The sequence below is a fragment of the Gastrolobium bilobum genome, unplaced genomic scaffold, assembly GCF_033153095.1.
Source record: "Gastrolobium bilobum isolate Gb01-03AN ecotype WA unplaced genomic scaffold, APGP_CSIRO_Gbil_v1 utg11002, whole genome shotgun sequence".
Taxonomy (NCBI): domain Eukaryota; kingdom Viridiplantae; phylum Streptophyta; class Magnoliopsida; order Fabales; family Fabaceae; genus Gastrolobium; species Gastrolobium bilobum.
In genome coordinates, this window is record NW_026899111.1 from 1 (window position 1) to 23,462 (window position 23,462).

Consider the following 23,462-nt stretch of genomic DNA (forward strand, 5'->3'; position numbering starts at 1 on the left):
CCTGCCTCTTTCCTCTGGTTTCTCAGCCATCGTGGTGGTGATAGATCATTTTTCCAAGGGTGCTCACTTCGCTCCACTACCTTCTCACTACACCGCTTATAAGATCGCCCAGTTTTTCTGGAACACCATTGGGAAGCTTCATGGAATTCCCCAGTCCATCATATCCGACCGTGATCCCATTTTTTTAAGTAATTTTTGGAGGAGTCTTTTCCGTCTGCAAGGCATCAGTCTTCGGTTCAGCTCCGCATACCATCCCCAAACAGATGGAATCACTGAAAGATTGAATCGGAGTTTGCAATTGTATCTCCGTGCATTTACACATGACTTTCCTTCCTCTTGGGTCCAGCACTTGGCATGGGCCGAGTACCACTACAACACAAATACTCATAGTTCCACGGGCATGTCCCCATACCACATTATATTTGGTAAACCTCCTCCTAGTATGCTAGCTTATACACTGGGTTCTTCTTCCAATGAGGCGATTGATTCTGAATTGTCATCAAGGGCAGATATCCTCACAAGAGTAAAAATGCATCTCGTCAGAGCTCAGCAACATATGAAATCAGTGGTGGACAAAAAGCGAAAAGACATTACCTTTGAAGTGGGTGATACAGTCCTGCTCCGTCTTCAGCCATACCGCCAGCTGTCGGTGCAACGTCATTCATCCTATAAACTGAGCTTGAGATACTATGGCCCCTTCACAATCAAGGAGAGGATCGGTCCAGTTGCTTACCGGTTGGACCTCCCTGCCTCATCATGGATACATCTGGTGTTCCATGTGGCTTTACTCCGACCGTTTCATTCCAATTAACCACCACGATCCACCCGCCTCCTCAATCGCCTACGGTTTTCACAACCTTTCATCGACCCAAGGCTGTTATGGCATCTCAGACAATTTGGCGTCATGATACCCAGATTCCCCAACTCTTGATCCAGTGGGATAGCCTACCTCCAAAAGATTCCACATGGGAGGACGGACATGAGGTTAGGGAAAACTCGTTCCTTTTCGCAGGGCAGACAACCATGGTGGTTGTTGTGCAATTGTGTACCCCTTTTATCAATCACACATTACGCAAGTACACGTGTCAACAAGTAATAAAGTGGATGTGTGAGTCCAGATATCGTTCCCACGAAGAAAACTATAAAGTTGGGATCAATGTGAAGTAATAATAGTAACAATATTTGTGAAAGTTTTATAAATTAAGAAGTAAAGACTAAAGTAACACTAACTACTGACTAATAACTAAAAGCAAAGTAAAAATAAACTAAAAGTGCACTCAAGAACAAAGAAATCAAGTAACAAAGTAGATTGGGATCAATTTCCCCAATATTGCAATTTCACCAGAATGTAGTAACAATGCTATAACAATTGTCCAACCAGTAATCAGAACACTGATGTATACAAGGGCTCTCACCAACAATACATGTATACTAAGTCCCACATCTCTATGGCCAACATAGTTATAAATCATTAAGTGCAAGTTCCATTTGATTTTATAGTGTGAATGATCTCTCTACCCACAATTAACCAATTAAATTAGTTAAACCACAATGCTTAATAACTTTCTGAGTTCACCTATATCTCTATAGCCCAAACCCTAAGTATCTTGCAGCTCTCTCTTGATAAGTCAACAAGAATAGAGACAAATTAAGCACTTTATTAAACAACAAATTGGAAAACCACATAACAAAGTTTAGGCAAACTGATTACATCACAATAAGGGTACTCTATCACCCAATCCTAACAATTTAGGACATACTTGATTAGAAAGAAACAACAAAGAGGGATAAAGATTTCATAAAGCTAAAATAAAACAAACAGGGGTGTTGCTGTAGCACTGCTCCCGCAGCAACCATGGGCTCTGCCACCATCCACCGTATCTCAGCCGCCGGAATAGTGCAGGGATCCACCGGATTCAATGATCTCTCTATCAAACCCTAGCCTCACCCTTTGATGTGTTGGATCTTTCTCAACAAACCCTCAAAAGCTCTCTAAGTGTTTCACGGCTTGGATCTTCTCCAAAAGCCCACCTTTTCTCTAAAAGAGAGGCTGACCAGCCTCAAAGAGAGACTCTCCAACCTTTTTGATCTGTGTAGGCTTCCTCTTTTTATAGACTTTGATGAATTGGGCTCCAATTAGCTCTTCAAATCCATTACAAATCATGTTCAAATCTGCTCTGTTTTGCTGCAACTGTGATTGAAGATACAGCTCTGTTTTGCTACAGCATTGAAGATCCTTTCCTTAATTGTTGCAGATATGATTGGAGATACAACTCTATTTTGCTACAGCGCTGATTGGAGATTCTTTCCTTATTTGCTGCAGCTATGATTGAAGATACAGCTCTGTTTTGCTACAGCACTGATTGGAGATTCTTTCCTTATTTGTTGCAGCGCTGATCAGGGACAACACATAATGCTGATACATATCTTCTCCAAATCTTTCCAAATATAATTCAGATTTGCTTTGGATTTGTGCACACTGATTTGTGGAATATTTGATTAGGATTCTTGAAGATCCTTGAGTGATTATTCATATCAGAATATCTATTTTCGTGCTCAGAAGCTTCCTTGTGATTGATTGAGATTAATACTCTGTTTTGTTGTCATGCTGACAGAGTGTGCTGTGGCATATCTCACAGGATTCTTTCCATATTTACAATTCAGATTCGAATCTGATTTGTAATCCTTGATTTGATGAAGATTATCTTGTGATTTCTTGATGATTTTGAGCGTGTATCCAAATCAGATCTTTTCGTACACGTTCAGAAGCTTCTTCCATCAAATTGGGTTTGGATCCATGGCTTGCTGGTGCTGATGTCAACAATGTGTACTGCTGACCTCATCTGCATTGCTACAACACTGCTTCCCGATGCTACAACATTGACCTGCAATAAAATAACAAATGCATTTAAATGTTTCCAATGCTCAATTTATATCCAAATATCCATAATTAACATAATTCTCAATTGAATTATGAAATCACAGAATTCATGCATTAATCTTATAAAATCAAGAGAATTTTATGTAATCATAGCACCAAAATATCACAATTAAGTCCAAAAATAACTCTCTTTTGAAGAGTTATCAGTGGTTCCACCGGTATCTGCGCAAAGCTCCGATCTTTCACCGACCACCAACCTCCCACTCCACCCACAAGAACATCAAGTTCCAAGCTTGCCCTCTCCCTCTTCAAATGGTTTAACCTCATCCAATCCTTCTGTGTCGAATGTGACGTTGATAAACAGCCCTCAGTCTCTATCAGAGTCCCAAACCCAAGAGACGATCCCAGTTGTTCCTTTTTCAACAGCTACCCAGCATCCCACGGCTATTATTAACTCATTTCCAGCTGGCCATCACTCCACCGACAGCACCCCACCTTTGCCCTCACGTGTCCAGCCAATTTCTTATCTCAGCCACCTCAGGGACGAGGCGGATTTTCATCATGGAGGGGATGTTACAACCCATACTAATGTTAGGCCCACAAGAGTTACCAAGCGGCCCAGTTACTTGGATCAGTACCAATGTTAGAGTTTGAGCCCATTTAATTGTATTTGGTGATGATAGTCTATGAAGTGTAATACGTAGGCTCCACAGGGAATAGCCACCTGGAGTCAGTTAGAAAATTGTTAGAATGTATTAAAAAGATGAATGAATGAGAAAATGGCATGAAAAAGTTTGACAAACTTCCCTCTCTTCTGATTTCATCTCTACCTTCTTCTCTCTTCTCTCTAATTTCCAGAAAACTCATAACACAATAGAATAAGCTAATCATATCCTATTGATCCACCAAACAAGAGATAAAAATAAAATACAATAAGTTATCCTATCCTATCTTCTTTATCAGGTTCTCCAAACATGCCCGTAAGGTGTCTTTTGACAGATTTCAAATTGCGCAGTTACAATTAATAGTGCGCTTGGGGATGATATTATTTTTGTACATTTTATTTTATCATCGCAATTCTCTCCAATCACAATAAAATCATTATAATCGTGTTAACAAAAGAAAATAAAAAATCATTGATTGTAATGTAAAATCTTTTTTAATAATCAGATAAGATATGGTCAACTTGAATAACATTTTCAATCTTCTTGAGTTTTTTTTTATCATCGGTCAAAACTTATTGTTATATATAAAAGATGTTTATGACAATAACTATGTACTCATTCTGAAGAGAAATATGTTGATATCAAATTTTTTGCTATATGTTGAGATATATAGTCCCACATTGGTTGTATGTGCAACTAATGTGGAGTTTATAAGACATTGGGCACTCCCACCCTTAGAGCTAGCTTTTGGGGTGGTGTACCTCAAGGTTCTTTACATGGTATCAGAGCCTCGCCGCCCCCCACTTTCTCTTGTGGCGTTTCTTAGCACAGGTAGGTTGGGCCTGTTGCATTGGTATTCTTAGAAAGCAAAAAGAAGAAGAAAAATTAGCTATCACAGGAGAATCACGGGTCAAGGCACTGATAGAGAGGAGATTGAACAAGAAAGAGGGAACGTAAAGAACATTAAGGAGAGAAAGGGAAGGAGAAATAGAAACAGAACCAACAGAGGACACAACCTCAGAAAAACCATTAGGGAAGGAAATACGAGACACAGAGGGAGAAGAACATTGAGAAAAAGGAAGAGAAATACAGACGTGGTGCGTCGCACCCGTATCTAATATCCAACAGGTGGAAGTGAAGGAATGAGATGACGTACCGTGAAGACTAGCTACGGAAAGAGAAGACTCGAGATGATTGATGAAGCGGTGGAGGAAGGAGACGTGGCAGAACTCTGTTGAATGAGGGTAAGCAGCTGGTTGTACTGTGTCGGTGTAAAGGCAAGTGGGGCATCAGGAACAAAGGGATGGGGATTAGGGAGATAGTGGCGGGGACGGGAATGAGGGGAAATAAGTGGAACCCCAAGGATAGAGTGGGCTTGGGGATGGGCCTGGGAAAACTGAAGGTTAGAATAATTGGGCCGTGGCATTTTGGGCTTATAGCCAGGTGGGTACCCGTGAAGTTTAAAACATTTGTCACGGGTATGCCCAGAAAGGTTACAATAGGTGCAAAGGGGCTTCGAACGACGTAGGGCTGTGGCAGCAATAGTCGGGGAGGAGGAAGGAGTGGTGGTGATCGAGTTTAACAGGGGAGAATCAGGGATGGCAGGGGCAGGTAAGGAAACTGATATCTGTTGTTGTTGCTCCTCCTAAAGGATCAATGAAAACACCTTAGCAAGAGGTGGCAATGGATCAAGCAGCAAGATCTGAGCTCGCGAAGATGAAAAGGAATCATTCAATCCAATAAGAAATTGGAGGACATGATCCTGGTCCTTATGTGCTGTGATCTATCGAAGAGCACCACAGGTGCAGTGAGGAAGCAGAGCGTAGTCGTGACACTCATCCCAGAGAGATTTCAGCTTAGTATAATAGTTGTTCACATCAAGAGATCCTTGGAAAAGAGAGGAGATCATCTGCTTGAGCTGAAATATGCGAGGACCATGAGCTTGGGAGAATCGAGTCTTCAAGTCAGACCACACATCAAAGGCATTAGTGAAATACAGGAGACTATCAGCGATTTCGTTTGTGACAGAGTTGATAATCCATGAGATAACCATGGAATTACATCGATTCCAAGAAGGGAACAACAAATCATTGGATGAAGGGCGAGGAACAGAGCCATCAACGAAGGCCAATTTGTTCTTGGCAGTCAAAGCAAGTGGCATGCCACGATGCCAGGAGTTGAAATTGGAACCCGAAAGAAGGTGAGGGTTCAAAATCATACCAGGATGGTCGCTGTTATGAAGAAAATAGGGGCTGCTGGAATCCTCCATTAAGGATGAGGTCCCAGTAGCAGCAAGGTTAGAGGAAGAAGAATTCGGTGGGCGATTGTTGTTGCCGCGAGCCATGGAAGTGGCAAGGGCTACAACAACATGGATGCTCTTGATACCATTCTTCTGAAAGAGCCATTTCAATCTAAGAAAAGAGAATTAAGACAAAGGAGACATAGTTATAATGATAGAAAGTGCTTTTATATATAACCCTAATTCTGTTACCTATTCACTCAATATCTTTATGTGACTAACACATACTTTGTGCATCAGTTGCTTTATTAAGGCAGGAGTAGGCTTAAATATATTTCCTTTTTTGAAATGCTTAATAATTAGGTGTCTCTATTAATACATATAGAGCTACCTAGCTATCCGAAAGTTTTGTTTATTAACTATTAACGAACTTGTCTTTTACATCGATTTCCTTGTTCCTAAAATTCTTTTATTACCATACTACGTTCATCTTTTATAGTTACTTCCTGTTACTACAACCCATTTTAATTTTTTACAAAATGTAATTAGTTTTCACAAAGAACAATAAAACTGCATATTGGAAAAACTGAAACAAAGAAGGCAGCTAGCTAGAATATATAAAAAAAAAAAAAAACTTCATAATGTGCTCCAGAATTATTTTAAGGCATAATATATAGAAATTACAAAATGCATATATACCTGATCAAAGGATCTATTTATCCTTGCTAAATTTAATGAGATGAAGGATCTGCAGTCTTAATTCACTCAATTTCTATTTTAAGGCATAATAGAAATTGCTAAATGCATATCATTTGATGAAGAACGACTGAAACACACAACACTTCCAAAATCCTATCCTGTTGATTCGAATGAAAAGTTGATGGACATAAAACTCTTCTTAATTTGTAATAATGTAAACCGCCTCCATTAATTATTATAACAGAATTTTGTCTGGTTTCATTATTATTGATATTAACTATATATAATGACAAAAATAGAAAGTTGATATCGGTTAACGGGAAAAAGAAAAATTAAGTAACTCAATTATGGTTGACTAGAGTAATGCACGTGACTTTCCTCTAATTTATGCAAATTTATAAGGATGGCATAAAATTTAAAAGGGAAACAAGAGATTGTACTCAATGTAATTAAAATCGAGATATTAGTTGATATCGGTAAAGGGAAAAAGACACGTAAATCGTGGAATTGTAATATGTATCCTAACTAACATATTATTTAAAATACAGAATTATATTCAAATATATATATAAATAAAATAACCGATTGAAGTTATTAACTGCAAAAAATAATATGCAACAATCCCATTGGAATTTAATTTTTTTTAATATTTTCAATTCCATAATTTAGAAGAGAATCTAAACGAAAATATTAGAGACAAGATTGATAAATAAAAAGATAAATTTAAAATATTTTCTTTCAATAATGAAATTTTTTATTATCATAATTCATTATTTAACGAAGACTTTTATAATATAGCCAAGGATAATTAAAATTAAAAATATTAAAAATACAATAATTAAAAATTTTAATTCATGTCAACTTTTTTTTAATTCACCGTTGATTTGCTACGGTGTGCAGTACTTAGTACAGAATGAATAATAATATTTTGTTTCTCATGTCAGATTAATATATACTTGAGATAGGTTATATTATCTATCAAAAGATATTCTCTAAAATCAAAAGATATAATTTGAGAATTAAAAAAAAGGAAAAAAAAATAGAGAGATTGAGCGAGGGGAAATAAAAGGGAAATCCTCCAAAAATCTTCGGGAAATAAAAGTATTCAATATAATTAAAATCGAGATATTACTTGATATCTGTTAAGGGGAAAAAGACATGTAAATCTTGGAATTGTAATATTGTATCCTAACTATCATATTATTTTAAAAGCAAAATTATATTCAAATATATAACTTCCTTTTCTTTGGAGCGCTGTCTGTCCGGAAAGTTTTCCTTTTCTCTGTCTTTTCTTTCTTTCTTGTTTTTCTTTGTCTTTTGATATCAATGGATTCTTCCAATGTAAGAAAGTCAAACATACGAAAAGGAAAGGTTGAGATCAAGAAAGTGGAAGAAAAAAGCAAATGCTGTGTGACCTTCTCGAAACGCAAACAAGGGCTTTTCAACAATCCCTTCTTTGTCAAGCTGAAACCGCTTTGGTCATCAATTCTCAGAAAGGAAAGGTCTATGCCTGCGGCTATCCCGATCCGGACTCCGTCATCCGCCGCTACCACGATGGCGCTGGAGGAGGCGAAGGAGGGTATCACAACTGTGCTGCTAAAAGGAAGTTTCAAGAAGGTGTCGAAATTCTAAGGCTGAAATATGAAGCAACTGAAGCTAAGTTGAAAGAAGAGAAAATGCATCATGAAGAGATCACTGAGGCAAAAAAGAATGGTTTGGTATTCACTGAATGGCGGGATCTCTCCATCGAGGATATGGGTTTTGAACAAGTTGAAGAATTCAAGAATTGCTTAGAAGATTTGAAGATGAAACTTGTTGCTGCAAGGGAGAGTAAAAAGAAGGAGGAGGTTGATAATTCACTTTCACCATTGCCACTTGCACTTCAACCATTACCAGTTGCATCATCACCGATGCAAAGGTTATCAGATGTGTCGTTCTTGAATGAGGGTTTCAATGGGTATGGTGTATGGAACTGTGGTGTTAGTTCCACGGTTCCTGATGATGGTTTTGGCCACTATTAATTAGGGCATGCATGTCTATGGGTAGCAGTTATTAATATTTTTGGTTGAGTGTTTTACTATTTCTTTTGTTATTCGGATTCCCTATGTATAGAGAAGAGCTGTTTTTCCTTTTGATTTTCCGCAGTAGTTTCTATTTGGTCTGCGTGCCTTCTGTTCAAACTTCTATTTTATGGTGCGATGTGGTGATTATAACCATCGGCGAAATATTTACTTCAAAAGTCAAACGACATTAACGCATGGAGAAAGAAGAAGGGTTTCGATAATTTTTCAAAGATGCAATGCAGCGATGCCTTTCAGCGTTAATTACAAAAGTGTCGACATTTACGTCTTTTTCATGTTTTTAGAACAAAAAAAAGAAAAGAAACGAGAACAAAAACATACTGCAAAGACTAATCAAACAAATCCTAAACCCTCGTTATCAATAATGATCAAAATCCACCGTTAAGAATCATACATAAAACTAATACAATCTTGTACCAGCTGATTCAAATGTTGTGCTACAACATTTGAATAATGATCAAAACCCTAATTCCCTGGCCTGTTGTACGTTATTCTACCTTCTTCTCTTGTGCTATAGCAACCAAGTTAAGCTTCAAATGTTCCAAGGAGGTCTTGAAATTCTCAAGGTCGCTCAAACCCATCTCCTCAATGGAATTTTCCCACCAAGATGGGAAGAAGGAACCGGCCATGATTTGTGCCTCTAAGATTGCTTGTAGATGCATCCTTTTCTCCTCCAACAGAGTCTCAAAGGCCTCATATTGCAGATTTAAGGTTTCAAGTACTGATTCTTGCTTCTTCCTAACTTTATTGGCACGGGCATATTGGTTGGGGTTGGGATCCAAATTCAAATACCCTCTTGCTAGATAGCGTTGAATGACAGTGTCAGGGTTTGGGTAGCCACAAACATCGAGGTTTCCATTCTCAGAGTTGATGAGTACCAATGCTGTTTCTGCCTCGCATAGAATGGATAGTTCAGTGACTTTGTTAAAAAGTCCTACTCTGTGTTTGGAGAAGATCACGCTTTCCTTATTCTTTTGTTTCACTTTCTTGATTTCAATCACGCTTTCTTTATTCTTTTGTTCCACTTTCTTGCTTTCAATCTTTCTCTTGCGTGTGTTTGGCTTTGTTGCCGTATTTGCTTCAGAAAGACCCATTATTGCAATCACTTGAAAAAGGGTATTCTAATATATTATAGAATTGTAAATAATCTGTACAAAGGGTTCTCTATTTATAGAGAATATTTGACCTAATTTTAACCTAATGGGCTTGGCCCAATACAACAAATAAATGACTAAATAATAACTAAATAACTATTATTTACAACACTCCCCCTCAAACTGAGGAATAGATATTTATCATTCCCAGCTTGCTAGTAAGTTCTTGAAATATGTCTGAAGGAAGCCCCTTTGTTAATAGATCAGCTAATTGACGCCCAGTGGGAATGTATGGAGTGGTAATCAACCCGCTATCAAGTTTCTCTTTGATGAAATGGCGGTCAACCTCAATATGTTTAGTCCGACCATGTTGGACTGGATTATGAGCTATACAAATAGCGGACTTATTATCACATAGCAGCTTTATAGGTCCCTCACATTTTATTTTGAGATCATCAAGTACAATTTTCAGCCACAGTAACTCACAAATGCCTTGAGCCATAGCTCGAAATTCAGCTTCTGCACTTGATCTGGCAACCACATCTTGTTTCTTACTTCTCCATGTCACCAAGTTACCGCAAAGAAACATGCAATAACCAGTGGTAGAACGACGGTCAGTCACGGATCCAGCATAATCAGCATCTGTGTAGACTTCTAAAGATAGATTGCCATCACGTCGGAATAACAATCCTTTACCAGGTGTACCTTTAAGATACTGAAGAATTCTCTCTACTGCCTGCATGTGTTTTTCTTTTGGATCGTGCATAAACTGACTGACAACACTAACAACATAAGCTAGGTCTGGTCTAGTATGGGCCAGATATATCAATTTCCCAACTAGCCGTTGATATTGTCCTTTATCAACTGGAGGAATCTCTTCTTCATAGCCCATCTTGTGATTCTGCTCAATAGGAGTATTAGAGGGTTTACACCCAAGCTTTCCTGCTTCTTTGAGAAGATCAAGAACATATTTCCTCTGGCTGATAAAAATTCCTTTGCTTGAATGAGCTACTTCTATCCTTAGGAAATATCTCAGTTTCCCAAGGTCTTTGATTTCAAACTCAGAGGCAAGTCGTGTTTGCAGAATCTGTCTCTCCACAAAATCATCACCTGTGATAATAATATCATCAACATATACAAGGAGCACAGTAAGCTTCCCATTTTGGGAGTGCTTGAAGAAAAGAGTGTGATCTCCTTGGCTCTGTCTGTATCCTAAGGTCATCATAACCTTAGTAAATCTTCCAAACCAAGCACGAGGTGACTGCTTCAATCCATACAAGGCCTTTTTTAATCTACAAACTTTATTTTCCCCCTTCACAGAATCAAAACCAGGCGGGATTTCCATGTAGACTTCTTCTTCTAACTCACCATTGAGGAAAGCATTTTTCACATCAAATTGATTTATATCCCAATTGTAATGGGCAGCAAGGGATAACAAGATTCTCACTGTATTCATCTTTGCAACTGGAGCAAAGGTTTCTTTATAATCAATGCCATAGGTTTGAGTGTAACCTTTGGCCACTAATCGAGCCTTATATCTCTCAAGAGTGCCATCAGAATTATATTTCAGGGCATAAACCCATCTGCACCCTACTGCTTTCTTTCCGTTGGGTCTATCAATAACCTCCCATGTTTTATTTTTCTCCAAAGCATTCATCTCCTCTTGCATGGCTTGAGCCCAATTCCTATCTTTCAAGGCTTTATGTACTGATTTTGGGATTGCAATAGAATCTAGTGCTGAAACAAAGCTTTTGTGCTGCACAGAAAGATTAGCAGAGGAAACAAAGTGGGAGATAGGGTATTGAGTACAAAAGGGACAGGAGGAACAAGTTTTCTTGTGACAAGATCTTTTTCCTTTTCTAAGAGCAATAGGTAAGTCATCAGAAGTAGAAACAATGGGTAAGTCATTAGAGACATCAGAAGAAATAGACAAATCATGAGAGGAAATAATATTAGAATCATAAACAGGAGATTCAGGAGACTCAGAAGAAATAGGAGATTCAGGACTTACCAGTGGTTCAGACGATTGAGGTTGCTGGTGAGACAGTATGGGTTGTATCTCAGGTGTATTTGAAGGTTCTGACACACCAGGAGCAGACACACTAGGAAGAGAGAAGATTGATCCAGACTCAAAGAAGGAAGGGGACGAGTCTTCTGAAGAACTATTCTCCCCCTGACGATGAGGACCCAGGAAATAAGATTCAGATTCTTGAAAGGTGACATCCATAGAAACAAAAAATTTCCGACTTGGTGGATGATAACACTTGTACCCTTTTTTATAAGGGTTATAACCAAGGAAGACACACTTAAGAGCCCTAGGATCCAACTTACTCCGATGTTGTTTATGAACATGGACAAAGGCAACACATCCAAACACTCTTGGTGGAAGGCTCTGCAATATGGGAACAGAAGGAAAGAAGGAAGTCATGGAATGAATAGGACTGATATTGTTAAGGACCCGTGAAGGTAAACGGTTGATCAAAAAAGTTGCAGCTAATACTGCTTCTCCCCAATAAGAACTAGGAACAGATGTCTGAAAAAGTAGTGCTCTAGCAACTTCAAGAAGGTGACGATTTTTCCTTTCAGCAACCCCGTTTTGTTGAGGGGTATCAACACATGTGAGCTCATGAATCATACCTCTGTCTGAAATGAATTGTGACAGGCGTTGATTGACGTACTCAGTACCATTATCAGATCTGAGTCTTTTAATACCCTTACCAAACTGAGTCTCAACCATGTGATGAAACCGAATAAATATCTCTGGTACTTCAGACTTGTCTTTCATCAAGTATATCCATGTTATCCGAGTACAATCGTCAATAAAAGAAACAAACCACCTTGCACCTGAAACACTGTGCACTTTAGAAGGGCCCCAAACATCAGAATGGATAAGAGAAAAAGGTTCCTGCTTTTAATAGTGCTAGAAGGAAATGACACTCGATGGTGTTTTGCAAATTCACAAACATCACAATGAAAGGTCTCAACCGACTTATTGAGAAACAGAGAGGGGAACATAGACTTCAAAAGACTAAATGGTGGATGCCCGAGACGCTTGTGATGGAGCCAAATCATAGACTCTGCAGTAGAAGGATGACGTGTCATTAATAATTGATTTTTGCTAGCATGGTCTGGAAGGAGATGATACAACCCATCCTGTTCATTAGCAACTCCAATTGTCTTCTTCGTGGTAAGATCCTGAATAAGACAATGAGAAGGAAAAAATGTGATAGAACAATTCAAATCAGTTGTAAGTTTTTGAGTGGAGATAAGATTAGTAGAAAGCTGAGGAACATAAAGAACATGTTTAAGAAACAAGGTTGAATTTGAATGTTACCAGAACCAATAACTGATTTATGGGATCCATCAGCTACGGATATAGTATGACTACCAACAGTAGGATGATAAGAACAAAACAACTCAGTACGACAAACCATATGATCAGTTGCACCAGAATCCAAAATCCATGAGGTTTTAAAATCAGTGCAAGAAGCAAGAAGAGATATAGAACGTGTGCTCTTACCAGATAAGATCGAAGAACTATCATGCTCGGCCATTCTTTAACAAAAAAAGTTAACAACCAGCGATAAAATCAACCAAACAGAATATCAAATGACCTCTGATCAGAAAAATAATTACAGATCCAGACAGAAGACAAGAAGACGAGAAGAATGGTGGTGGTCCGGTCCAAAAACACGGCCGCACGTGCCTCCACGCGCCGGAGAAAGGAGCTGCGCGTGGGATTCACTCGCCGGGAAAGGGGCGGCGCGTGAGAGCGCGTGGATGGGCTTCGCCGGCTGAGATTTTTCTGGTGTGGTCGTCCGGTGAGCGCGCACCTGTCTGTGGGTGGTCGCGGTTGAAAAGTCGCCGGAAAGTGGTCCAAACAGTGAAGACAGATCTGATTGGAGGCGGTCGTAGGTGTTTCGGTCGTTTGTGGCAGAGGAACAGTGCGTAGAATGTTAGATCGGAGGAAAAATAAGGTCAACAATGGTCCCCTTGGTCCAAAAGGTCCCCGGAAAAATTTTCCAGCGGCGGCTGATGGCGGCAAGAGGCAAAGAAATTAGGGTTTTGTTAAAAAAGAAGATAATATGTGCGGAAGCAAAGCCCTCAGATCGAGAGCTCTGATACCAACTTGAAAAAGGGTATTCTAATATATTATAGAATTGTAAATAATCTGTACAAAGGGTTCTCTATTTATAGAGAATATTTGACCTAATTTTAACCTAATGGGCTTGGCCCAATACAACAAATAAATGACTAAATAATAACTAAATAATTATTATTTACAACACAATCTAAGAAATTAAAGAGAAGAGGAATGAGACTTAATTATATATAACTATTTTAAGGCATAATATATAGAAATTACAAAATGCATATATACCTGATCAAAGGAAGTATACATCCTTGCTAAATTCAATGAGATGAAGGATATGCGGTCTGCACAACGTTGATACACGTTGATGAAGAACGAACGACCGAAACACACCAAGCGAAGCACTCCCAAAATCCTATTGATTCGAACTCTTGCTAATTTAAGCTATTAGGATCTATGAAGCACCGACACTTCAAAAACCCTGACGTGTCGTGTCCGACACTTCCCGACACTCTCCGACACTCCGACACTTCCCGACACTCCAACACGCGTTATAGAAATTCAAAAAAAAGGTTCAAAGTTTTTAGTTTCAACTATTAGATTCGTTGGATTACGATTATCATTTTATTGAATTTATTATAAATATTAGAGATATCTTATGTTTCTTTGCAAAATTGATGAATATTGTAAGTTTAGTTTCATTTTTTTGTTAAATTGTTGAATATTAAATATAATATACACTACATAAATTAAAAATATTATTTAATATCAAAACGTGTCCTAACGTGTCGAAATCTAACATTTTTTAGAATTAACGTGTCGGAGTGTCGTGTCGTATCGTGTCCCGTGTCCCGTGTCAGTATCGGTGCTACATAGATTAGGATTGATTGATTTTATGGTGAAGAGTTTGCGTAACTTGTAAGTTATAGGTCCATGTCATTATTTTATAAATTTTTTTTCCTTAATTTGTATTGATGTAAACCGGCTCCATTAATTATTATAACTGACAATTGACTGGTTTCATTATTGTTGATATTGATTATAACGACAATAATAATAAGTTGATTGGCTCCATTAATATTAACAATTAAAAATTTATTGTCTATAGTTTTTAATAAGAGAACAAGAATTATAATAAGATTCTAACACAACGGATAAGAACTAAGACATACGATAAAATATTTTTAAAATTAAATTATATAGAAGTCAAGTTTACTATTACATTTGAAATAGCATAGATTACATCATAATCTAAACTAGAAAAAAAAAATTATTCTATTAGTCATTCCATTGATCTCTTTAAGAACCAGCACCGTTAATTAAGGAAGTTAATTAATTAACTATGTGAAATTATGAAATAATTCCATAATTGACCCTAATAATTATTATGAGGCTTTAATAATTATAGCAAGTGATTAAGAATGCTGAATGTCGCTTTTCGGAAGAAAAGTGTAGATACCGGTTCTGCTAGTCGGTATAAATGCGTACCGAAAAAGTATCCCAGAAAATTATAATAAGTGCATGATAATTACTAGAATAATATGTAGGACTTGTAAAACGAGTTTCAAGTCAAAATAATGAGAACTGGTGCCAGAAACTGATACTGGCTATGAAAAGCGCGTACCGAAAAGGTGCTCTGAAAATTATAAGAAATATATGATAATTCTTGTAAAATTGAGTAGGTTAAGAATCCTGAGTTTGAGATTAAAATGCTAAGCGTAGCAATTAAAGTTAATACTGTGTGTTTAAGTGTTAAATCGCCTATATAAGACTTAGTCGGCACTAAATCCTAGGCCATGTTGTGCCTCCCTATGTAGCACCGATACCGACACGGGACACGTGACACGATACGACACGACACTCCGACACGTTAATTACTAAAAATGTTAGATTTCGACACGTTAGGACACGTTTTGATATTAAATAATATTTTTAATTTATGTAGTGTATATTATATTTAATATTCAATAATTTAACAAAAAAATGAATCTAAACTTATAATATTCATAAATTTTGCAAAGAAACATAAGATATCCCAAATATTTATATTACTCAATAAAATAGTAATCGTAATCCAACGAATCTAATAGTTGAAACTAAAAACTCAACGCAACGCAACCTTTAATCCTTCTCTTGAATTTCTATAACGCGTGTTGAAGTGTCGGGGAGTGTTGGAGTGTCCGAGAGTGTCGGGAAGTGTCGGACACGACACGTCAGGATTTTTGAAGTGTCGGTGCTTCATAGGTGCCTCCTACGTGAGTTTTTACTGAGCTTGAAGTCAGCCACCCTTAGCCACCCCTTCTTCTCCATTTGTGAGCCAAGTGGTCATCTTTCACTTGGTTTCTTCCTCTTTTACTTGGTAAACACTTGAGAGCTATCATTGTGAGGGTGTGAGAGTGCATCTTCTGAGTTGTTGGCCACTGTGTGAGGTCAGTTTGAGTGCTGAGTTTGGGGTTTAGGTGAGAGCCATCTTGTTCTTGGCTTGTGAAGCTTCAAGAAGCTTCCTTGTGAGGAAAGGGCCAAGCTTTGATAGCATTTTCGTGTACCCTTCAAGTCAGACTTGGAGAGGCAGTGTGGTGAGCTCCAAGAGCCTTTGCTTTTCTGTTTTGAGCTTTGGTAAGTTGTACCAACCTTGATCATGAGTTTAATGGGTTAAAAATGATGTCTTTGTATGTTTAATGAGTTAAACAAGTAACCAACTAGGTTGTGGACCTAAAATAGATTAAAAATGCATGCTTTAACGTGTTTAAGTGTTAAAAATGGAACCTTGGAAGGATATCTTCGCGAAATGCAGAAACTGCATTCTGTCGCGAAATATCCGGATATCTACTCGTAAAATATCCAGATATTGGATATCCGGATATGGGGATCTGGATATCCGGGTATTGGATATCCGGATATGGGGATTTGGATATCCGGATATTGGATATCCGGATATGCCCCCGACATATATCCGGATATTCTGGGTTTGCGAGGAACAGTAGCGTACTGTTCATCCAGAACTGATCTATGGGTTTGTGGATCCTAGTTTGAGGAAGTTGAACTTCTGTAATTAATTAATGTAAGTCAGGATCATGGGATTAAGGGCTTATGGCTTGGTGAGAAGCCTTAAGACGTAAAACGTAATGAAAAGGCGTTGTCTTTATGTTGTATACTTGTAGAGTATGATTGTTGATGTATTATTGGTCCATATCAGATTGTGATTCTGCTGTGTTTGGACTTGAGCTTGTGGACTCTTGGCTTGGATTGTTAGCTTGCAAGGTAAGCTTTCGTATCCTCGGTTTAGCCATATTGTGGTTCTACCATATCCCATGGGGGTGTGGTTATATGCATGATGTATTACATGCTTTGGATATTTTGAAATGCTTTTGAGCTGATATGTGCAATGGCTTATAATATGTATGTGTTGTTTTCACTCAGTTGGTAAGCCTGAGTATGTCGCGTCATACAAGATGGTGAGTCCGTGGGTGGGTGCAAGTAGCGTCTTGCATATTGTGTGGGTAATAGACATATTCCTGCATTTCTCTGATCAGTAGAATAGTATTGACACACATGACATGATTATCTACTGCATTGCACTATTTTAGAACTGATGATGATAAACTGCTTTTGAACTTATATTGCACATGTAAGTGAGCTTGGGGTGGAAGATCCTTGAGGACTCACTGTCTTACTGAGATTTCTTGTTTAGAGATCTCACCCCACGTTTGGGGAATGCTTATTTCAGGTTCAGGCAATATGGGGACTGATACCTCTGGCGGTAGGAGGCCAGAGCTTAGTTGATGATCTTACTGCTTATTTGCTAGCATGACTGGACTGGATGCTGTTTATGTTTTCCGCATTATTATTATGTTGTTGATATGGAGACTATGTTGGGCTTTGTTGCCTTATTTGGGTGAGCATGTGAGTTGTCCATGCCACTATGTTGCTAGTACTTTTGAATTGAGTTGTATAAACTGCTAGTTGGTCCGGTCTACGTGTTGTAGTTTCGTGACTAGAGCCATACATTATGTTATTTTAATTAATGAGGTATTTTCAGTTAGCTATTTTATTGCAATTGCATACAGGTGATGTTTTGGAAAATGATTAAGTAATCAAGTTGGTAATGATTAATGACATCATAATTGAAAAGAAAAAGATATTCCGCAATTTTAACTAAGCGCAGCTTAATACGATAACATGACAACATTACCAGATATATACGGGGTGTTACAATCTCCTTACATTCAAAGTCTTAATCATAGTGTTTTACCCTACTCCAAAGTTACACATACTGACATGTTTATTCTCTAGAAAGGTTAGCATAAAAACAAACACATGTGAGATAATCATAGTAATATTGAGCTTTTCAAACTATAACAAATCCAGCTATTTTAGTGAAAAATATCATTCTCTAAATATGTTTGTAATAAGAAAATAATATCATGAATAATAAAGATAAGCTCAAACCTTTGTGGGTTCTTCATTCAGACATACCCAAACCTTTATAGGTCCACATACAAACATATTCAAACCTTTGTGGGTTTCTGCATACAAATTAATAAAGGAACGTGTCGTCTTAAACTGAAATGACTAATGCTCAAATTCTGTGAACGTCCAAATTCTATGGGTTCTGTATGTGAAAGGTTCTATGTGGAGAAGCTCAAGCCATGATAAGGCTTCCTTTTCCCTATAACCATCTGATCCCCTTGTGGGTCATTCAAATTAGAATCATTCGGTAAAAGTTTACATATCCAGTAATATTTATTTGGTACCAAAGAAATTCTTCAGCTCTGTAGTATTGAATCTTATCATTCCTATAATCAATATGTTCATATTCAACAAATACATAATAACCAAGATAGAAAATAAAACAAAAGAGAAGAATAAATCCATAAGAAAATAATTTAACAGAGTAACGGCACCTTCACAGCTTTAAAAAAAATTAACTTTAAAATATCAACTTTAAATAGATAAAAACAGCATCAACATAACTTTCCAAAATATCTAAAAATATACTTTAGAAAATAAAAGGAGAGAATGAGTTACTCTCTCTCAATATTATCTTCTTATTTTTTTTTCTCCTCACGTTCTTCTGTTTACTCTGCTCCTCTCTTTTCTCTTCTCGGTTTACTCTCTTTTCTCTTGAATTCTAGCTCTCTGTTTCCTTTGTTTTCCTTATTCTGTCACTCTCTTTCTTCCTTTCTTTTCTTTTTTCTCAAATTCTCCTTTCTCTGTTCTCTGTTTTTTATTCCCTTTTGCTCTTTGTTTCCTTCTCCCTCTCTCTCGTTTCCTCTCTTCCTCTTACTATTTTTTTCTTTTCCATTGTCAGATGGTTATTTATATGTATAGATAATGGGAAAAACAAGTATCATGTTGTAGGAACATAGTACCATTTTCCTACAGGCACATAAAAACACATGGGTCCAACTTTTTTATTTTCTCTCACCACTCTTTTCTCTCTCCTCTCTATGTTTGTGTGTGTAGGAAAGGGGTACTGTTTTCCTACAACACGAGGAAAACAAACCCCATAGATAATATGCTAACTTAATCACTATGTAAATATAAAAATCCTAACTAAGGAATCATTGATTTTCAGATAAAATCTTACTAAGTATATTGTCATCATATAAAATTTTTGAGTCCCCTTAGAGTGCTTACACGTGTTACTGATATATTTTTTTATACACGCGTACGATGTTAGATGCTCCAATTAATTACACAGCACCAATTAACACGGCGCTTTAAGTGTCCACTTGTGATACAACATGGCACATCTTGCACCAGCTCCAATTTTATTTGAATTGCGTTTTATGTGCTAATTTGTGAGACATAGTGGTTAGGGGTGCTAAACGAGCCAAGGGCCTTGTAGGGACCTTATTGAAGCCTTTGGCTCTGCTCATGAAGGCCTGAGCTTACATGTCTAAAATTGATTGTTGGAACCAGGCTTGGACTTGTATAAAAGCTCGTTTAATAAAAAGGCCTCAGGCTCCAATTCAAAAGTTCGGCCTTAAAGCCTTTCAAGCTGACCTACTATATTAATTTTTATTTTTATTTTATACTTTTTATACTACTTGTGATATCCCTTTCTCTCTCCTAATCCATTTCATCCCATTTTATTAATTAAACAGACTTTTTGAATGATTTTGTTTTATATTATGTTGTTTGGATATACATTAAATTTATGAATATTTATGAAATTACTAGTGTTGTTGATTGTATATTTTGTTTGGATAAATTTTTGTTGTCTTATTTTTTTTAAACAGGCTAAACCAGACTTTTATTTTTTGTAAATAAGAGAGGCCACAGGCTAAAATTATATTCATAACAGGTAAAAGGCTTGGTCAGACTGGTACATTTAAACATAGATTTAGTTTTTTAAGACCAAAGCTCGACTCGGCTCGGCCCGTTAACACCCCTTATAGTGGTGGCTTTTGCGCCAAACTTTCTTCACAAAGTTTTTTGCGCCAACCTGGTGCTTTTTGTGCGGTACTGTTCACATGAATAGTGTCAACAAACAATACATTTTTTCTTTTTACATTTGACACATGTGTGCACAACGTTAGTACATCTTCGAGGTCACATATATCAAGCTTAGCTATTTCACATATATCTCATTTTTGTAAATATTATTTCAAGCTAGAGTAAAGTACCTTTTGGGTCCTCAACAAATTATTTACATGGACCAATTTAATTCCTTAAGAAAAAAAATTGACTCGTGGTCCCTCTGAAATTCAAAACAAACCCATGTTAGTTCTTTTAAGGGACTAACGAGAGTCTTTATAGAATTTCAGAGGGACCATGATTTCAGCTCACTGTGTCTATTTTGAATTTAAGAAGAATCTCAAGTCGAATTTTTTTCTTAGAAATTAAAATGAGCCTCGTGATTTGTGTTGAGGACCCAAAAAGAACTTTACTCACTACAAAAAAGGGATGATTACTGGAGATTAAAAAACCTCCACTAAATAATCTAATTTCTGGTGGGTTTTAACTTTTAAACCTGCACAATTTAGTTCCCATTCTGTTTTGCTAAATTAGAAGGCCTTAAATCGAATAAAGAAAAACCAAACGCGCCCAATCTCAATCCCCAATATCAAGTGTGGGTGAAAACAGAAGGCTACAACGATAACTTTTTCTCTCTCGCGCCCATTTTCTGCTCTTCATCTTCTTTTTCTCATTCTCTGATTCTCTCTCATTCTTTTTCTACTTTCTCTCTCTACATTTTCTCACCTAATTTCTCTCTTATTTCACGCAAATCATCGATCGGTACTTGACTATGGAACATCATGGATCTATGTAAGCATGTTGTTTCAATTCGTGTTTATCCGATTTGATAAGATTCCCCTAATTTAATTTTTGTTCACTGATTTTAGGTATTGAGTGCCAAGCCAACCAGGCTAGCGCCACTAGCGAGGAATGCATTGTGGCTTAGGGTATGTCCAAATGCCTCTTATTTCTCGTTCAGTTATACAGTTCTTCCTACTTTTAACCTTGATCGTCGATTTTATGTGAAATACCTGAGTGAATTGCATTTGACTTCCTATAATTTAATGGAGTTATTCAAAAGATTAATTTCTTCTTTTGAGTTATTTGAATGAAATAATAGACCAAACAATCTTAGTATTCACTGTCAACGGAGTTGGGCTTGTATTTGAGTTCGTCTAGCAAATTATATTATTTCCAGAGAAGAAATAATAGACCAATTCTCATTCCATGCTTGTTCCTTTTTGTGCCTTAACTTTATTCTATTAACTTTGTTTTTAGGCCAAAGAGAAAAAACTCAAAAAAGAAGAGGGGGCAAAAAAGAAAGAGGAGGTTGGCCTTGCTTATATGAAACTCTCCTATTTGCTTTATATATATGGTAATGTGACAAATAGAGGTGTACAAAAGAATAAAAAAATTGAATTTACATAGACATGTCCTGGCATCACTCCTTCTAAACGAGCAATTTTTATTAACATATGTTGTTATTAGTTCACTCTCCATCAGCTTGAACGATTTGGGCTTAAAGTTCATACTGAAGTAAAGTATGTAATAGCGAGTTTGACTCTCATGTAAGACTAATGATATAATTTTATGTTAACAAAGTTTAATTTTGTATCCACTAATAGTAACTTCTTCCCTTGTGCTTGTTATTATTTGATATCATGCTTACCCATGGGTTCTGGCAGATAAACTACCAGAAGTTTTAGACTTCTCCAAGGATCTTGCTAACCTCGAGCTAGCTGCAAAGGTTTTGTACTCCTCCAAGGCTCTTCACTTCATTATGGTGATGGAAATAGTATATTTGTTAGAACTAACATCTATGATTACGATCCAGGTCCAGTTGAAGTTTGTGGCAGAGGAGATGCAAGGTATAAACAAAGGATTAGAGAAAGTTGAACATGAACTATCAAACTCTGAAAATGATGGTCCTATATCATAAACTTCCTACAAGGTATAAGCCCAAGAGGGAAAATAGAGTGGCCTGATTATAGTTTATTTTTATTATGTTATGGTTCAATTGACGTATTTGAATAATTTGAAACATGTTGCAGTCTTGATCCCTTTACTCAAGTACCAGCAAAAGCATCCTCATAATTATATCTTTCTTGGACTCTTCAGTCTTCACCATCTCAATTAGCTTCACTGTTGGAGTGACATGTGCTAACTTGGATGGTTCGTATCATTCATTCATTTTGTGATTGATTATATATAGGATTCAAAATCAGTGGATTCTGTTTGTGGTTGATCTGATTATATGTCTATTGGAATGAATGAATGCTTGCAGGAAAAATTGTTCTTGAGGCATTGATTTTGACCTCGGCAGTTGCTTCTTCTCTCACTGGCTATGCCTTTTGGGCTTCCAAGAAGGGCAAGGATTTTAGCTACCTTGGTCCAATATTGTTCACCTGCCTCGTTACCCTCTTCCTCACTGGCATGATGCAGGTTAGGTTTCACTCTCTTATTTCATCATCATTATGATTATGATATCTCTAGTTGAGTGCACTGCACCATATATGTTGTATATATGTGTATATATTGATGCTTGCAAGTTGCAACTTTTCTCTTGCTTAAGACTTGTTGTCCTTTGGTGCAGATGTTCTTCCCTCTTGGACCAACAGCCCATGCTATATATGGTGGAATCGGTGCTATGATTTTCAATGGTTATATTGTCTATGACATGTTTATGATATGAATAGTTTATGATATAGGACCTTATATCATTGTAGGATATGAGGCTACTTGTAAAACAGGATAACTTTCAAATTTTGGCCTGCATGAATAGTTATCAATTTTTAATAACTTTTAGTTTTTAATTTCATTTATACAACTTTTTGATTTTTTTATCTTTGAAAACCAAGTTCTATTTAGATATGTATTCAAATATTTGGAATGAATTTTTTTTATACTTTTGAATCTGCCTGATTTTTTAAAAGAAATGTAAAATTTTAAATGATTTTTTTTTAAAATTTTCAACAAATTTGTGGGGTCTTAAACCTCCAGAAACTGAAACGTTTGTGGGGGTCTGAAACCTCCGGAAAATATTTCAACAAATTGCGGCGCTGCACATAAAGACCCTACAAAATATGTTATGGCGTAGGTAAAACTGGGGGTCAATGAAGATGCCACAAATGTATTTTGTGGAGGTCAAAGTCCCCCACAATATGAAAATATGACCCCCACAAAATGCTTGAATTTTTGTAGTGACTCTTCAAGTTGTTTCAAGCTATTCACATAGCAAATCCTGC

At 37.0% G+C, this 23,462-nt stretch overlaps 3 protein-coding genes across 3 annotated transcripts; 1 reads left to right on the forward strand and 2 right to left on the reverse strand.

The window, feature by feature from the left end:
* Nucleotides 1-5,329: 5,329 nt before the first annotated feature.
* Nucleotides 5,330-5,890, reverse strand: LOC133287358 (uncharacterized). Its single transcript, XM_061484950.1, has one exon. It carries the CDS (start codon nucleotides 5,888-5,890, stop codon nucleotides 5,330-5,332), a length of 561 nt encoding a protein of 186 aa, XP_061340934.1.
* A 3,163-nt stretch (nucleotides 5,891-9,053) lies between these two features.
* LOC133287305 (MADS-box protein FBP24-like) lies at nucleotides 9,054-9,659 on the reverse strand. The gene has a single exon (XM_061484878.1). It carries the CDS (start codon nucleotides 9,657-9,659, stop codon nucleotides 9,054-9,056), a length of 606 nt encoding a protein of 201 aa, XP_061340862.1.
* Nucleotides 9,660-21,017: 11,358 nt separating this feature from the next.
* On the forward strand, nucleotides 21,018-22,909 carry LOC133287306 (protein LIFEGUARD 1-like). The gene is made up of 7 exons (XM_061484879.1): nucleotides 21,018-21,050; nucleotides 21,105-21,164; nucleotides 21,496-21,592; nucleotides 21,903-22,085; nucleotides 22,336-22,389; nucleotides 22,502-22,659; nucleotides 22,811-22,909. The coding sequence occupies exons 1-7, from the start codon at nucleotides 21,018-21,020 to the stop codon at nucleotides 22,907-22,909; spliced, it is 684 nt and encodes a 227-aa protein (XP_061340863.1).
* The last annotated feature ends 553 nt before the right edge of the window (nucleotides 22,910-23,462 follow it).

Bases quoted from the DNA above. Each gene is read 5' to 3' on its own strand.
- LOC133287358 (XM_061484950.1), bottom strand. From the start codon at position 5,890: ATGGCTCGCGGCAACAACAATCGCCCACCGAATTCTTCTTCCTCTAAC.
- LOC133287306 (XM_061484879.1), top strand. From the start codon at position 21,018: ATGGATCTATGTAAGCATGTTGTTTCAATTCGT. The intron at 21,051-21,104 runs GTTTATCCGATT...CACTGATTTTAG, and splicing joins AGCATGTTGTTTCAATTCGT to GTATTGAGTGCCAAGCCAAC. The intron at 22,660-22,810 runs GTTAGGTTTCAC...CCTTTGGTGCAG, and splicing joins TCCTCACTGGCATGATGCAG to ATGTTCTTCCCTCTTGGACC.
- LOC133287305 (XM_061484878.1), bottom strand. From the start codon at position 9,659: ATGGGTCTTTCTGAAGCAAATACGGCAACAAAGCCAAACACACGCAAG.